At 39.7% G+C, this 18,549-nt stretch overlaps 1 protein-coding gene across 2 annotated transcripts in view; it reads right to left on the reverse strand.

Moving 5' to 3' along the window:
* malrd1 (MAM and LDL receptor class A domain containing 1) overlaps positions 1 to 18,549 on the reverse strand; it is a 54,082-nt gene that overhangs the window by 22,903 nt on the left and 12,630 nt on the right. For both annotated transcript variants that reach the window (XM_053681268.1, XM_017472967.3), the window contains 15 exons: positions 17,336 to 17,461; positions 17,032 to 17,184; positions 16,840 to 16,945; positions 16,389 to 16,756; positions 15,829 to 16,259; positions 14,861 to 14,948; positions 14,521 to 14,700; positions 14,259 to 14,418; positions 13,761 to 13,917; positions 13,385 to 13,495; positions 11,070 to 11,283; positions 9,697 to 9,944; positions 7,472 to 7,757; positions 3,595 to 3,840; positions 2,456 to 2,613 (listed from right to left, as the gene is read on the reverse strand). In XM_053681268.1, coding sequence (XP_053537243.1) covers positions 2,456 to 2,613; positions 3,595 to 3,840; positions 7,472 to 7,757; positions 9,697 to 9,944; positions 11,070 to 11,283; positions 13,385 to 13,495; positions 13,761 to 13,917; positions 14,259 to 14,418; positions 14,521 to 14,700; positions 14,861 to 14,948; positions 15,829 to 16,259; positions 16,389 to 16,756; positions 16,840 to 16,945; positions 17,032 to 17,184; positions 17,336 to 17,461 — 3,032 coding nt within the window. The remainder of the gene's footprint in view (positions 1 to 2,455; positions 2,614 to 3,594; positions 3,841 to 7,471; positions 7,758 to 9,696; positions 9,945 to 11,069; positions 11,284 to 13,384; positions 13,496 to 13,760; positions 13,918 to 14,258; positions 14,419 to 14,520; positions 14,701 to 14,860; positions 14,949 to 15,828; positions 16,260 to 16,388; positions 16,757 to 16,839; positions 16,946 to 17,031; positions 17,185 to 17,335; positions 17,462 to 18,549) is intronic.

Here is an 18,549-nt window from a genome sequence, read left to right on the forward strand (position 1 = left end):
ACCTGAATTGGCGAAATTGCAATTGGCAGTGATGTTTGTTGGTAAACGAGACCTTTTAGCTATAGTCGTGTTCGACACACGTGAATCGAGGAGGCTGATTGCGCTTTGTGATTCAGTCACATGACACATCTTGGCCCAAATCTGCGGAAAATCTGCTGTAATTTTGAAAAATCCTCAGAATATTGAGGAGTCTGTTCGATTTTACGTTGTATAGAAGAATATGATATAAAAGAGTGTGAAAGAGAATAAGCAAAGAGATAGTGATAGATAACTAGAATAACAAAATATTAGTCACACATAATCATGTAAACAGTAAGTCTGAGTTACTGGGTTGATGCGAAGCGGGAGTATATTTATTTCACACACACACACACACACATTCTTCACTATCTCTGTGGTTCTACCATTGTCTCATGGATACACTAAGCTGAAAACGCGGTTGCAGAGAAACAAATCTCTGCAGCTTGTTGGCTACAGCTACTGAATTTAAACATCATTATCTATTGACTACCGAAAGTAAACAAACAAACAAACAAACAAACCAAAATCACAATACAGTAATAATCATCACCGTAATCTGCAGCTTATTTTATAAACCCCGTCATATAAAGATGAAAATAATGAAATTATTTTTCATTATTATAAAACACACACACACATAGACACATACACACACACACGCACGCACAGACAGTGTCTGGGAGTGTTTCCATCTTAACTGCAGGGACAGATGGTAGTGGAAGGCTGTTCTGGTGTTTGGGTGACCAGATAAACACATGGGCAAGTTGGCATTGCTCAGCCGTCTGTACAGATGGCACAAACTGGGCTGCAAAGCTGCTTTAAGATCCTCAAATTACCCAGAAGAGGGTCTAAGACTGAAACCAAGACAGAGAAGGAAAACAGACAAGTGGACATAGAGAGATCAATTTCTTCCTTTGTGTGCTAACATGTCTCGTGTGTGTGTGTGTGTGTGTGTGTGTGTGTGTGTGTGTATATATTACATTATCATGTCTGTATGATTGCATGTGTTGTGAGACTTCATGACGTACACTGCAGACAGTAATGCAAGTTAAGAATAACACATGATGGACCAGGCTGTTACACAGAAATAATCCATGTGGGCTTGTGTTATGCGAGGGCCATTATGTACATATTACAGCCTGGTCTCGAGTGTGTTATTCCTCTAACACAACAACTATTTGCCATCCAGCTTTCCGTTTTCCTGTCCTATACAGGGTGGCGGGGAGCCTGGAGCCTATCCCAGGGAAATCGGGGTGGGGAACACCCTGGACGGGGTGCGAACCCATCGCAGGGCACAATCACACACGCATTCGGAGGTGGGATTTCAACCCCTAACTCAGGAGGTGCGAGGCAAATGTATTAATGAAGAATCATTACACATTTTTTTAAGGTTAATAGTTACATGTAATGTTATGGAACATCGGTGAGACAAGTCAGTTCCATGTTGTCCAATGATGGAGCGGTTAACTGGGGGAACCGGGAGAATTCCCGGTGGGCTGCGGGTTGGCGTCGCAATAAATTGAATGTTGGCGTTATAACTTAGAACTACTTGTTGCAGCGTAAGCAGCTGTGCTCTGAGCCATATACTCAAACACACACACACACACACACACACTACAATTCAGTTCAAAAGTGCATGAATTATTATCAAGAATCTTTTTACATTACTGCCAAAGCAAATACTGCAGGTAGACTGAAACATAGTTACACATTACTGCACTAGCCTATCGATCACGCCCCTGCCTCCCCATACAGGAGGTAATGATACAATGAGTGTGGCCCTCCGAGATCCCTAATTGGTCAATTGATTCCAGGCTGGTCACATGACAAATGTACTGGTTTGCACTTAGACCAGAGAGCTCTCTTCAGCTTTAATCAATACGGACAGCAAAAAAAAGAAAAGGGGGCGTGGAAAAAGGCCAGATTAAATAAGAGAAAGGCGTTAGAAGACGACAGAAGTAAATGCAGCAAACTTACAGACTTGTTTTGTGACAAAGATAAACGCGATGCAGCTGCTGAGACAGGTGTGTATGGTGTACACAGTGTAGCACTGCGTAATACACCCTACTGTAGCAATGACCGTCGTGCGATCATCCCAGTGCAAATAATATAAATGCAAATTACCTCCAGAGAAAAAGTCACAGTAGAGACCCGACTGCTTTAAATCGGGAGACCCTTATAGCTCGGCAAACTACAATTTCTAGACGGCCCTTTCTTTCGATCATCTTCAAGCTATTTTCAGTTTAGTGTTCAGCAGTTTTAGTGTCCTACCTCAGTGGTACATTTCCTCAACATACGGGTTTATGAGACTTGCAAATCATTGCATTCGGTTTTTGTTGACATTTTACACAGCGTCGCAACTTTTCTGGAACTGGGGTTGTACATTTACGTAATTCTGGCTGACGTTACGGTAACATACTCGGAAGTGTTTTACCTTTAAGAAGAGACGGATGACTCCTGTTGCTTTGTGGGAAATGTAGTACCAGAAAGCTAGTTTGCAGGTGGCGCTGGACACTTTATATACAAAACTTCTCATATGAGCTTTATCCCCCTTTAGACCTACCGGAGTGGCCGCCAGATACAAAAAGTGGCCTGGGAAGTAGAAGAGAAAAAGGAGAGGGGTAGGACAACAGGATAAATGAGATTCGGGATTGTAGACGTGTTTCTCCTTGACAGTCGAAATTAGCACAGAACGAAAATATTACTATACCCAGCTGTTGAACTCACGATGGATCAAGATGAAACACTTTTTTTTTGTTCTAGGATTACACCAACACAATTCCAGAAAAGTGTTTTGGCAGAAGGCTTAATGCATAACACATTGCAAGTGCCAATATTGTAACAATGATTAATAGTATATACACTAAGAGAGTAATGACAACACTAACGCATTTGGATATTATTCTAATGCTATTTCATTCTCAGAATGAACAATGTCTTGTGCTGAGATACAGCCATATGCAATGCATAATTAAAGTCATTGTAACATCACAGCCAAGTCGACCCGGGTTAAGCGTCATCACATGGGAGGAACAATTTCTCACTTTAATCACTCCGGATCGTGTGACTCTACCGTTGGTTGATGGCATAAGATTACCGTCATTGACATTAATTGAGTAAATGTGCCTTGTGCTTGCTTGTGTTCAAGTCTTATCATAGAGACACTTAAAAGAGGCCCAAAGCTATACAAAATAAAGGCTAAATTTGATGGGATATGAATTTTTAGATTGGCCAATTAAGTAGAGATTAAAGATGATGTTCTTTTGGCTGTTCCCGTTAGGGTCTTCAAAGCAGATCATTGGCCCGGATACTCTTCCTGATGCAACCCTCCCGTTTTATCCAGACGTGGGACCAGTACTGAGTGCAACCCAGTGGTTCCCTGCCTGGGAATCGAACCCAGGTATCAGGTCTGATGTATATGTAAACAAGTAAGGCAATATATATCTGTGTGAAAATATCAAAATTGTACATCAAGCCCTACAGTGTAAATGCAGCCTATGCACATGCTTTAATAGCTCAGATATCTGTATGACGTGCACGTGTAGACATCTCAGGACAAGGTAATCTTCCTACCGTTTTCATTCATCAGAGTGTGATCATGTGGTGGTCTGATGCTCTGGGAGGAGCCAGTGCCCAGCATTAAATCAAAATTGTCTGCGTGAGAACTCTTCCAGCCACAATGTCCGTCCTCGAATGAGCAGGAAGTCCCGCAGTTCTTCTCGTCAGTGTTGTCCCCACAGTTGTCAATAAAATCGCACAGTTGCTCTGGTTTGTAATAGTCGCCGTTACCACACCGAAGTAAACCTAGAGGGCTGAAGTCTGAGAACAAACATACACAAAGAAAGTATGAGTTAATAAAACGTATAAAAACGGGAAAGATGAATGGGAGAAATGCACACTGCGTGTATGTAGATCTCTGCTTGCGGGAATTTCGGCGTATTAAAGGGGTGATGAGCCGTGAGGAAGAGGGGAGGTTTCTGTAATTACTCATGTAAAGAATGAATAAATTCTCCAATCTTTTCTTTCCGTGGAGAGCTCAAGGCCAGAGAGGACCTCCTCATACACCATTCCAGTCATCCTTTTATTTTATCTTCTCTACAACGCTTAGTTCTAGAACAAGGATGTTTTTCTCTCCGTGTAATCACTAACAAAGCCAAAAAATACAAACCTGCACATCACTGTGCATGTTCATATATGTGCAAGATCAAATCCACACACACACACACACACACAAAATCACACACTTTCATCAGATAAAACTCTGTGACAAAGCTGAAGGGAAGCGTGGTGGGATGTGTGAATCATATCGCTCCTCAGGGAATCTCTCTAGTTTCTCCAGAACAAAGTGATCATAATTAAAACCCCGAGCCTGAATCTGATGTGTGATGTGATGCTGATCTAATCCACATGGCCTCATGCAGCCTGACTAGAGATGTCTGCTTCAAATCAGGTATAGTGTCAGACTTGAAAATTCTCAATCCAGCAGTGAAACCCATCACGCCATCTCATTAGCATGACTGGAACCAGTAGAGATACTAACACATGGGGGACTTCAGTAATCCAGTCAATATCCAATGTTCAGCCATTAAGATGTGAACATAATTCATACTCCTTGTTGAGCACATGCGCTACCATTAAGTTTCAATATTCAAACAAACAATAGTCACGACAAATAAAAATAATTAGGCACGCAGCATGCAAACCGGGAAGAAAATGTTTCTGATTGAGAATTCATTAATCAGATAAAAATACTGTTTTACTGTTTGTTGATTTATCCATTTTAATTACCATATTAAATTAAAACCGCTAATTAAAATGGCTTATTGATCCTAATTGTTGAAAAATAAAAAGTACAGATAAATATCGTATCATTGCACGTTGCAACAATTGTAACTGATCATTACTTTAGACATTTATAAGGCTCATTTTTCACTCTACTGCAAATAAATGTGTGTATTGTGTAGGCAGTTATTTCTTTGGCTAACTTGGTACGAGTCAGGGCCGTAACTAGGATCTAAATTTTACTGACGTTCACACTGCAGAAATATCTCATGGTTAATACCGTATCACAAGACCAATATCATTGCAGACTGGATCATGGAACACCAGTTTTTCTGCGTACAATCTGCCACCATATTTCCATAATGAAATTGACAGCTGGAGACAGGCGAGATGAGATGTAAACCAAACCCGGTAAAACAAAAGTACCAAGGTCTGGACCTCAGTGTCTTCTTATTATTATGGTCGTAGTATGTGTCACAAAACCTCATTCCACATTACATTCTTTAGAGCTAATATGCAGACTTAATGTTCTGGAAAAACGACAATAAATGCTTTATGATTCAGAAGTGGACCCGAATACACTTCAGGTATACTGATTAAATATAAATGTTGATCGCAATGGAAAGAATTAACAGGGTTTTTTTTTTTTTTTTTTAATCTAACAAATGTTTTTTTCTTTACACAAAAGATCGTGATGATTGAATAATAGAATTGGAAGAAAAATGCAGACATTAATCAATTTATTGGAAATGCATTAAAATTAAAAAGTACCCGTGTAGTCGAGTAGAAGTACAACATCATTCATTTAATTAATTGTTCAAAGTGCTACATGACACCTGTATTTCAGGGTCCTGGGCTATAAATACTTTATCACATCGTGGTTCCAGATAAAGCCTACACCATCATCATGTTATTAACATGGAGAGATTTGATGGAATGGACTTTTCTGATGATTAATAGATGACTAACTGCTGCTAAACAAAACACTATGGACTCTTACAGTACATCAAAGAAAGAATGAAAGAATGTGACTGAGTATAGGCAAATATGAAAATATATCAAAGGCCTTTTTCTTTAATTCCATACAGTTCATAAAAAAAAACAACCTGGAAATATATTGAGACATTCTTAGACCTGATATTAACCTAAAGTTACCTCATCAGCTTTGCAGGACATACTTGTCAGCGTTTCGGGCAAATGTGGTTTAAAGCAGAGCCCTGACCTGACTTTTTGTTAAATTAGAATCTTTGCTTTAAACTGTAATCACAACATGCGCTCATAAAGAATTTTAAGGTATCAGATCAAGTGAAGATGACTTTGTTGAATTTGATCCAAATGCAGCTCTAAGATCAACGTTAAATCGGGCCAGGTTTAATCTTTTCTTTGAAGGTGACAGATCCCTCCACTAATATTATATAATCCAAACACAGTTATGCAGAGATACACTGCCTGAGAAGGAACAGACAGACAGCCATAGCAGAGTCTTTGTTTTCCGGGAGACCACACACAGACCCAGTCACAGAGTTACTCTTCAGAGAATAAACACACACACACACACCCCAAGCTTTTTGTATCACAGGAACATTGGTTCCCATTACTCACACCCTGTGGTCTTGTCAATCAATGTGAAAACCGGCTATAAATTAGAACGTCTTACCTCCCTCTCTATTGCACTCTCACTCATTCTGCCTGTGTCTCAGAGGACTCAATGTTTAAATAAGTGTAGGGATACTCAATGGCCCCATTTGCTTTTCACACTGAAAGCCTTGCTGTACATCAATTTAGGCAAGACAGACACCAATTACAGACCTACTAATAGGAAAACACACTGAAAGGGAAGTGAACCATCCAGAAGAATCAATGAGCAAACACCAAATCTCTGCAACACACAAACACTAAAAAAGCTCATATCTACTTCCTGGTTCTTGCAAAATTACAACGGAAGAGTCTATAACCATGACTACATTTTCAACTACCAATGGTTATTTCCTTCACCCCAGTCTACATGGAACGTTGAAAACTAATGGCTAGAATCGTATTTGTCTGGTCGTATTCCTTCGCTATTACCTTGTGTCTTGGCAGAGAACCAATTGAAACGCTTCTCCACAACTCCAAAACTCACTACAGACAACTTATCAGGGTTTAATGCAGTGAGAGAAAACAGGCCAACCCCGGGGAGGGGACGAGAAAAGGAAAGGGAATGTGACTGAGAGTGCTGTATGACCTAAGATTGTGATAAAAATAAGAATTCGTGTTTCGACTGCGTCAAGCATTTGGAGCTGCTTTAAGAGTGCCTGTGATAAGGTTATGAAAAACTGGTTAGAATATGAAGAAATAGTATGAGGAATATGGAACTACAGACACCTCAAGAGGAGGGAATTAAATATTGCAGTGGGATGGGAAGGGGAAAATATTGGTTTAAAAAAAAAAAAAAAAATGGAATAATGTATGAGAGCCATAGGTTTGACTGAGTAATGATAGGGGAATTGAAGTGCTTATAATGCTATCAGCTGACATTCAGATGAGTTTTTACTTTGAATCGATATGGACCAAGAAGGTCCACGGTGCATGCCATTTCAATAAACAGAGCGGAAGGAAGCGGCTCATCCTGAGTGAACACAATACAGAATATGATTAAAAAATTTTTAAAAAAAGAATAAAAGCATACCAGTGGGTGGAGGGTCTGGGTGGTTTGTCTTGGGATCATGGTTAAAGAGACAGCCTGGCGAGAAAGTGATGTCATCGATGCTGATGTCTCCCCTTCCATTTCGGCCCATGCTGCCCTCAAACATGACTTGGAAGTGCTCTTTGGAGAAAAGGGGTACTTCCTGTCTGATCCAGTAGTTGCCTTGATACCCAGTGAGGTTGAGGAGGAGGGAGAGGGAGGACTTTGTGATCATATACACACTCAGAGTGCCAGCGCCCTCACCAGACATATGCAGGTAAAACACCATCTACAACAATGAAAGATGGTCATAGAGAATTCAATGCAAAATGGTATAAGTAGCACAGTTACCGCAAGATCATACATTGTACTTATGTTTACTTTGTTTTCCCCCATCTCTTTTCAGATTTATGAAGAATTTAAGGTCTTCCAAAGGTTTTTTAAAAAAAAAAAAAAAAACCCGTATTACACATCCATTAATATTGGCACCCTTGGTAAATATGAGCAAAGGCGGCTGTGAAAAACTGTCTTTATTGTTTAACCTTTTGTTAAAAATATTTACAAAACATACTCTGCTCTCAATAGCTGTATAGCAGATTATTTGCTGTATTCTTGTGTATTGTCGTATATTATTGACTTTCTATTTCAGCCATTCCTTTAGTAATCATATGTAATGGTTGAGTTCCTTACACCATTTTTTAGCTAGCTGGCTAGATCTAGAGGGCTAGCTTACTGTAACTGGCTTTACAGGCCTTTGAGAATTATCCTGGTGGAGAAGGGTCTTCTGTAGCACAGCCCACATTATGAAATGTCCTCATGTGTGTAGCTTGGTGTAGCATTTCTCTATCTGAGATGGTGAAATGTTGCTGTCAATATAGTAGGCAGTTAAATACAAAGGCGATATTAAAAAATGAAATAAAATTCCTTTTAGACCAGAAGTGGTTACTAGTCCGTGTCTGCGCCGTTGTGTGCTGTTTGCAGTATGATCCTGTGTTATTTAATGTAGCTTTTTAGACTAGCTAGAAAGCATTCATTAATCACAACGTTCATTTATTTTTGCAGTAAGTACATTCATAAAGCTTTTTGACGCAATACTACAAGATCATTTGTCTCGTTTCAGTGCTCTTTTCTCTAGCACTAACGTTATAAATGTGTTATGTTGTCGAGAAGATGCCACCGTCACTGTGTGTCCTGCCATCAGGTGGAAATCTTAGTTATCATCAAATGTGCCTATAATTACATTTTATTAGATGACACATTTTTCCCTCTACCCATGGTTTATGCCTACTAAATGGCAAATATTAAGAATTTTTTGTAGCATTTTAAACCGTATCGGTAGAAGTTTTAAGAAGTATAAATAAATGATCGCATTGACTCATTAGCTACATTACGGCATATGTTCAATAACTGTCACACTGCTAATGAAACGATGGTCAGAAACAGAATAAAAATAAACTCTACAGACAAAATCCCAAACAGAAAATATGCTTACACCAACACACACCTCACCTCACCTCACCTCATCTCTCTCTCTCTCTTTGTCTATCTCTTTCTAATTGGCTCTCTGTCAGGATGGCAGAGTGCAATTGATTAGTATTGTAGGTGCGTCTGAGGCTGGACAACAGATCTCTTCCTGGTGGCCAATCATCTATATCTCCCTGTCTCTTTGTCCCTTTCTTTCTTCCACAGGCTTCCAATGATTTCTGATTCTTAAAATGAAAGAGAGTCCTCTGAAATGATTTGACAGAAATGATTCACAGCATTCAGACAGACACAAACAAGCTTGAAAAGGCAGTATAGAACATGATAAAGCCTTTCTTTCATTGCTCACATACAAACTTATTCACATCTCTATTCCTCTCTTTTTTGACTTCGCTCTCTCTCTCTCTCTCTCTCTCTCTCTCTCTGTGTGTGTGTTGCTCTCTGACAGAATTATTGAGAGCTGATAAAGGTAAAGGGCAACCAGGTTTAATACCTTATTGGGGATTTACAGTATCACAGAGACTGCCTTTGAAACCTCGATTTTTCCAGCTTGGCACCATTTCACCCAATAACTCCATACAACCTCTTAATGACACATCTATCCACCTATCAAATTATTACTCCAAGATACTGTCCCTTCTGTAAGTGATCCACTGTGCTACTGTTAGAAGGCCAGGTGTTTACTGAACTGCTTCGGGGAAAAATAACACTTAAATCCACACAAGACGTTACCCATGATATCTGACCTTGCATCCTCTGCTCCTCTGGCTGAACACTGGGCTGGAGATTTGAGCAATGTCTCCAGAGGTTTTGGAGAAAATGTTCTCCTTGTACAGGTAGTGGCCTGATGAGTTGCGCAGAGTGTGATCAGTCGACGGGCCTGTTCCCACCGTGGGTGGTCTTCCAGCTTTAATTAGCCAATCAGAATTGTCGTCCTCCATTTGGCTCCAGAAGCAAAGGTCAAATTCAAAGTTACAGTGGCCATGAAAGCCCTCTGGAAAACAAAAAGACATGAACAAGCAAACACAGAAACAGAAACTTGTTTACATGCAAGGTGTAACTGGGCCGAAAGGACCATTACCGGTCATTGTTTATATTTGAACAGGTGTCAAAGACAGAAGATGAGATCGGGCCAAGCAAAAAACGGCTTTTTTTTTCTTTTTAATAGTTTTTTTAGTTTAGCAATTAATAAAAAGTTAGCAAACAAAGTAAAGTGTGACGACTAAAAATCAGAAAGTATGGAAATCGAGGATACAAGTGCATGATGGTAATAAGAAACATATACTTGATACTCGGGATAAGGCGCATGAAACAACTAGACAGTGAAAAACTAGAAACAAGTAAGAAGCAAGAAGACGTGAGTAGAACAAATATGCGAGAACCAAGAAAATAAACAGTATACGAACAAGACACAGGTGACACAGATAACCTTAACACATCAAAACCAATCAGCTAAAACTAGATGAGGAAACAAAACCAAATTATTATTATTATTATTATTTTTTAAGCACATGGAAAACTAAGAACAAAAGATGTCAAAGCAGCACTTTTTCCAGAGAGCTGGAATTTGTGACATAAAAACTGTTAAAGTTAATATGGCATAGCTTTTGCTTTAGATTTTTAAAAAAAATTCAAAATGACCAGGTGTTTGAGGTTAACTTTCAGACAGCCTTTTAAATTGTAAATGGTGTATTTATATAGCGCTTTTATCCAAAGCACTTTACACTGTGTCTCATTCACCCACTCACACACACCGATGGTAGCTGCCGTGCAAGGCGCTAACTTGCCATCAGGAGCAACTCGAGGTTCAGCATCTTGCCCAAGGACACTTCGGTATGTGGAGTCACGTGGGCCGGGAATCGAACCACCAACCCTACGACTAGTAGACAACCCGCTCTACCACCTGAACCACAGCCGCCATATTACACATAGATGGGTCAGTGTTGTTCCATTCATTTGTGAAGGCCCACAGATGATAAACATTGTTTTACATACAATGTTTACTTAAATTAAATGTTATACTTTCAATTATTCAAGGACACTTCTTTCCTCATAGGAGGTTAAAATACATAAAAATGTATGGACGGTCTTTTATTTTGTACTGAGTGATATTACTTACTGCAGATATAGTGGTTCTCATCTGAGCCATCCCCACAGTGGTCGATAAAATCACATAGATTGCCATCGGGAATACAGAGTCCATTAGCACATGCAAACTCGTACTTTGTGCAGGGGAGACCCGAGAAGATCGGAGGTGCACAGTCAATAAACTCAACATCATCAACCACCACGTCACCCATGTAGCTAACGCCTCGCTTACTACGGAGGATGACCTGAAAGCGCCAGGTAAAACATCTTAGCATGCTCGTCAGCTAAACCAGTGGAAACCTTTTTCTTTATTTTTGATTCTTAAGATCTCCCATGCATTAACAAAATAGATGTACAAAATAGAAATGGAAACACATGAACTTTCATTGTACTTCAAAGACTACTAAATAATTGCACATACTAATCAGGTAATATCTATGTCTGTTAAAGAAAGAGAGAAAGTAGATTATTAAGGAAAAGAGAAAAAAAAATCGCCCTCACACAGGGAAAAGGAGCCAAAGGACATTTAGACCTGTGGTATGCACAGAGAAGACACTTCAGCGTTGTAGGGCGCCTGTGAAGAGCACTTCAAAGCTAAGTACTGGTTCGAAATGGCATTAGAGAGTGTATGTGCCTGCAGGTGTTTGTGGTAGATGGAGTGTTGATAAAGGTTAATGATGTAAAGTGAAGAACCGCTTGAGAAAGGTTGTGGTATTTCTGAACAAATCTCTTCAACTCAAGAGCTACTCTAATCATTTGACTCCAAATTTAGTCAAACACTCATGCAAACCTGCTACAAGCATGCACAGAGGCATTGTTTAATACCTAATTGTTTGTTTGCCTCTTATATACTTATAACCTACATTTCTAGTGAATTGTTTTGTGGTTTGGCCAAAATAAATGACATATTGCGCATTATACTAATGTATAACTCACTTGGGGATGAGGACTTTCTAGGGTAGGGTAGGGGGACTTGGTTGAGTGATTATAGCTTAATTTGGCAGAAAACATTAGTACCGCCCAGTATTGGGAGCCTGGCGTCAGGGAGTCAAACACTGGCTCAACTTAGTTAAGCCTTACATTGCACCAGCACATTGGACAATGCATCATGGTTGAGGTTGTTACTGGGGGTAGCAACATCTTGCCTCTTACTATCTAGTTACAACCATTATTAAAGGCTTTTTCAAAGGACATTTTCGCTTATTCATTCATTTCTCCGACATAATGCAACCACCATGCAGTTGGCTACGTTTCGAAGCAGCCTGTGGTTTGGCAATACCTTATTATTTACAACTAGAAGTTGAATATATCTTCAAAAAATAAGAATTCTGATTGCTATAGACCTAGAGGACTTAACTTGGCTACTAGATGACCAAATTCAGTTATATCTGGCTTTCTGGGAATGGGTTTATTTGGAGCTGCTACCAAGATTTCTTTGGTAAAGATGGTGATACTTTGTTCCATTCCCCAGTTATGTGGGGTGGATGAAAAGAGCAGAAGGATGTTTTTACCGAATGCCAGAGTTTAACATGATCTCTTGGTAGGTAGCTATTAGATTAAAAGCAGATATCAGAGTTCTTCTAGACACACTCAAGCTAATTGTCACCACCCTCCCTACACTAGGGGTGTCTACTGTGTCTTCTTTGCTTTTTGGTCACTGTCCTGTGAGACTGGCTGCTTGCCCTATACATTACTCATCTATCCCTCCATAGGGTGGCTTGGAGTCAGTAGGTGCACCTTACCACATCTTTTACATCTAGTAAAAGCTTATTTACATATATAGAAAACAAGGATATGCTCTGATTCAAACAATAGAGGTTTAAGAAGTGTTACTCATTGATATATCTGAAGTTGTTAGGCCAGGTTTATCTATGAAGGAATTTCAGGAAGTTACCACCCCCCACATCACCATTTGAAAGCTATAGTGATGTGTTTAATGGAATTTTTGGGGGTTTGGTTGGGGTTTATTTGATCAACATTAGCACAATTTCAAAGGATTACCACCTTTCCAATATGAATTGATAAAATAGCATATACAGGAGCTGCTTGAGATAGGCCAATCATTACAATTAATAAATCAATTATCATTTGTCCAGAAAAAGAACGGCAGCATTCGCTTCCATTTTTGAGGTGAGTCACAGAATGCTGCGGATCCCATTGGGTCCCTTTTACATGATCAGTTTCAGGTTTATGGCTCTTTGAGTATAACAGAATAGTGTACTGGTGAAGAGGCTTTTGGATTTGCATTTAAATTCTGGGAACTCTTGCACTCTAGTCACAGTACTGTGTGAATATTCCAACATGCTTGATAATTGAAGAAGAACTTTGGGAAATGTTTATACAGACCTGAAAATTGTGGCGGATTCCAATGAAAATTTTGCCAAGCATCCAGTGGCTGCCTTGGTTTCCAGTTTCAGACCACACCTCATGTGTGACATTACCAGACTTGATACAAACCTACAAAGGAAAAAAAATTGGCAGATCAAAGGCACGTCATTATTTAGTAAATGTAATTGAAATGCATTGTGTACACACACACACACACACACACAAACACAGTGTGAATTTTAATATAGGATTAACCCTTCATCACAAGCCTCAGAAAATTGGGAATCACAGGACAGGAGCATAAATGTAATGAAGAGAGCTTGTGCTATAATGCTGTATATCATTTTTGTTTAATAACTGATTTAATCTAAGAGATGAAATTTGAAACTTCCACCTGTAGCGTTCCCACAGTGAAGCCACTCATGTAGTACCAGAATTCCATGGTGCACTGGGGCCCTGTGGCAGTGATGAGTGGGGTTATAAGATCAGACACATGGCCATAACCACCATTAGAGCTGTCTGCATAGATGTACCATCCTTCTGCAGTGCCACTGAGTCCAACACACAAAGTGCACAACTTAAAGGATTAACCAAACTGGATGATGCCTACAATTTATTTCAAATAAAAAGGTAGAAGACTCAAACTGCACCGTGTAGAGATAAATATAAAAAAATAGGTCAACGCTTACATTTTTTCTAATCGAAACATATGATATTTTTTGCTATACACTAAAGACATTTGGGTTTGAGTTCGAAAGATTGAAAATGACATGATGGATCAGAAGAACATGGCACATTTTGTTCGAACCGACTCAAAATATTCCAATACTTTTGGAGGGGACTGTATATAGAACATCATGTACATATAAAATATACACATGGAGTTACTTACAGTGTATGGTCTTTGATTGGCCTGTGATATTCTTCACCATGATATATAGTTTCTCCTTGTCCTATTAGCCACTGGAAGGCATGTAGTGGGACTGGAGGTTTGGGACTATCCAGCTCCCACCCACATAAATTTCCACCCTCAAAATAACACCGTTCCATCACTACAAAGTTTTGAGAGCGAGAGAGAAAGTGACAGAGTGAGGAGCATTTGTATGTGCGAATGAGATATGGATGGAGTGATAGATAGATCAACACAGACATACCACAGCCCTGTTCATCAGACCCATCAGAACAATCCTGTCTAAAGTCACACACTTGATTCTGGCTCACGCACTCTCCATAGGCCCCACACACAAACTGGCCCAGTTGACAGTGATTAGGAGGCAATGTGGGATGGGTGACTGCAGGAGTCATAGTGCTGGCTTCTAATGAAGGGAGTTCACCTAAACACACACACATATATATATATATATAGAGAGAGAAAAAAACGTGTGATCATCCAAATTTTAAAAAGCGCACGCACTTGCTTTATAGGTCAGTCTATGAGAGTCTTGATCGACCATTATGTGTCAAAAACAATTGGTGTCTCATTGGCACATTTACCCTCATATGGCTCACAGCCCAGAAATGAGAGGTCATCTATTGCTATATCTCCTGTGAAGTCATCCCCCACTGTTCCCTCTACAAGAATCTGAGACAAATTTGAGAGAGGAAAAGAAAAAGTTTACACTCGTTTGTATCATGTATCTTGAATATCAGGATTATACCTAGAGGGAAATCATCTGCATTTCTGCATCTAACTGGTCAAACCATCTCAGATCAAAAGAATCTTACAATGTTAGACATGTGTTATTCAAATGCACTGCACATACAATCTATCCCTGTCAAACAAAACGTTGTATCGTGATATGCAAACATTTTATATAACAAATTATACAACAACGCAGGAAGTTGGAAGTGCTCAGATGCTATGATTTTGATTTGAGGCCAGAGAGGCTTGTGACAGTCCAGATACAAGAAGAATAAAACGAGGTGTATACGGCTTTTTTTTTAAAAAGAGGAAAGGTTTGGAAATGAGAGGTGCTCAGATGTTTCAAATGTTTTTTAAAGTGTTGATGCATTTGTAGTTTGTGTGTGTGTATATGTGTGTATGTGTGTTTAATGATCTAAAGCGAAAAGGTTTTACAGCTTTGGGGCAGAGACCACAATATTGCTGATAGCAGACGTTGCCAAGGTTATGCTGCTTTAGAGAACATCTAATTATAGTTATCAGGGAAAGGACAGGGCTGTGTGCGACAGTGTGCGCGTATGTGTCCCTTCTTTTGCACATCTGGGTAGATGAAAGCTATGACATGTTTTTGATCGTGATAGGTGATTCATCAAAAGCAGTAAAAAGTCAATGCTGAGGGAATTCAATAAATAACATACTTAAGAATGGTGTTATTTACAATATTTCAGCCTTCCAGCATTGTGTATTCATTCACTATTCATCGCTCAATATTCGCATGATGGAAGGTGATTTTATGATGAAATGTTTTTAATGAAAAAGTGGGAACGAGCTGAGATTTCACCTGGAAGGGCCGTGCACTGCTGATGTACAGGGTCTTTCTGTGCCATAGGTTGCCCTGGTCACCGTGACGAATCCACAGCATTTGGCCACGCCCACTGTCATAGTTGCGGATGTAGACAGCTAATTGGAAGATGTACTGGCCCAGCATGTGGTAGTGGAACCTGAAAACACAAGTTGCCCAAGGGACTTCTCCTTTGCTGACAGTGGGATGAAATGGTCTACTGATGAGTACAGCAGTGTCTTTGAACTTCTGAGGGGCAGAGGACTCAATGTAGAGGTAGTGCCCACTCACACTGGACCATGTGTGGTCCTTAAAGGGGCCGGTGTTGGGAGTGGGAGTGGGTCCCTGGTTCCAGGTCCAATCAAAAATGTCTTCTTTATCCTGAGTCCAGCTGCATAAGCCATCCTCAAAATCGCACATTAACTCAGAGGCTGAAAACGCAAGGAGAGATGAGAGACACACACACATTTAACAAATGACTTTGTTTTGTATTGTAAGCAATGCACAGTTGTTGTTTTTTTGTTATTAAAATCTCTTGCTATATTAAAACAAGAACGTACAGCAGTTTTCCTCATCGGTTCCATCGCCACAGTCATCAACAAGGTCACAGAGCTTGAGGCGGTCCACACACGCTCGGCTCTGCCCACAGTGGAAGTAGTCGGGGGTAGGACACTCGTCCATGGGCACCGGTAGTGAGCAGTTGTGAAATGTGATGTCATCCAGTGCAGAGATTCCATCATACACGCCCAGGCTCAGTTTGGACACCAAGATCTGGAAAGGACTTCTCTGGCGGCCAAGCTGCACAGTCACTGGCTGCCAGAAGTTTCCCTGATGGTAAAGTGTGCGCCACAGAACTGTGAAGTTCTCCATGCCTTTGATTTGCAGGTACATGTTGGCTGCACCCACAGATATACCAGCGTTGTAATGCCTACGACCAAAATATCAGACATCAAATTTATTCAACTGTCAATATATTCATGACGGATGAAAAATACAAGATCTCCCTTTTACCAGAAGGAAATTTTACAGTCCGGGCCAGCCTGCTGGAACGTCGGACTCCGGAGTAAAGCACGCTGAGAAAAACTGTTGCTGTTCTTTAGGACTAGAAGAAAGTGGCCTGATAGGGAGGAATTTAAGCATAAATATATATATAGAGAGTTAATATTTTCATCTGTGGTATGAAAGCTGTATGTATGTGCTTACCAGTGCTTGAGTTGGTAGAGTGGTCTCTTGGAGGAGCTTTGCAGTGATGGTCTGTGGAGACGACTTGAGGCGAGCTTCTGACCCAGTCGAACCCATCACCAGGCGCGAATTCATGCCAGCCACATGCACCTGCCTCGAAATCACAGTGTGCAGCTGAAGAAAAACACACAAACATGCATAAACACGATTTTTTCAATCTGTGCAGGGGAAGCTAAAAGTATGATAAAATGTTGGAAAACACGAATGCTTTACAAATTATGCATATAGTACGGTTAATAGATTTACAATACTAAACAATACTCACAACAGTTGGCCTCATCTTCTCCATGACGACAGTCCCGAGTAAAGTCACACACTTGCTTTGGGTCCACATACACACCTGCCCCACAGTCAAACTGAGTGGGACTTGCAGAGGACGCACGTCTTCCCTCTGCCATTTGGTAGGTAGAATGTAACGTATTAGGCATACTTTCATTTTGGGCTGGGCAACATGATATAATATCAATATTGTAATGTATTATGCCACAATACACTTAATAAAATGACAAACTCTGATTTAAAGCTGCTGTTAATTTTGCGGTGGAATGTAAAAATTGCTCAATTCAATTAACCCTTATAATAATAGACATATTCATAACACATCCTTACAGAAATACAGATGTAGATTTACATCCTTTATGTGCACTTATACGTTCATGAAGAGAAAAACCAAATAGTTATAAGAGTAAGAAAAAAAAAAGTACTAAATATACTAAAAGTACTAAAGGGTATGGAATGTTTTGTTATGATCATATTGTTAATAAAAATCTTGGGACGAACATATGAAGTTTGACAATTTTTAAAAAAAATTTTCCTTCTTTTAGATTTGCATTTAATAACATTTAATAAAAGTGTCAAACCGACAGGAAAATGCAACTGTACTTATGTATATGTCTGTACATCGTGTACAATGGATATAATAAGTCTACACACCCCTGTTAAAATGGCAGGTTTTTCTGATGTAAAAAAAAAAAAAAGAAAAGAAACCAAGATAAATCATGCTAGAACTTTTTCCACCCTCGATGTGAAAAACAATCAGAAACATTTTAGGGAAAAATAGGAAAAAATAAAAAAAATAGGTTACAATAACCTGGTTGCACAATTTTATAACTAGGGATCAACACCTCACCACCACCCAACACCTCCAATCTCATGTTCCAAAGTAATTATCATACAACTGTCAATGAAATTATTCTGATTAACCCCCAAGAAAGACCGGCTATTTCCATAGGATCGCAGGATGGTCTGCAAAGAGCTGAGAACGCATGCGTGGTATCTCACTTGTTGAAAGGTTTCAATCAGGAGAAGAAGAATTTCCAAAACATTAAAATGTACTGTGGAACACCATATAGGCCATCATGAACAAATAGAGAAAATGGGGCAGCACAGTGACCTCACAAGGAACAGGACATCTCTCCAAAATGTTTAAAAGGACAAGACAAAAACTTACCAGGGAGGCTGCAAAGAGACCTACAGCAA

Source organism: Ictalurus punctatus, chromosome 7 (genome assembly GCF_001660625.3).
Source record: "Ictalurus punctatus breed USDA103 chromosome 7, Coco_2.0, whole genome shotgun sequence".
NCBI classification, from domain to species: domain Eukaryota; kingdom Metazoa; phylum Chordata; class Actinopteri; order Siluriformes; family Ictaluridae; genus Ictalurus; species Ictalurus punctatus.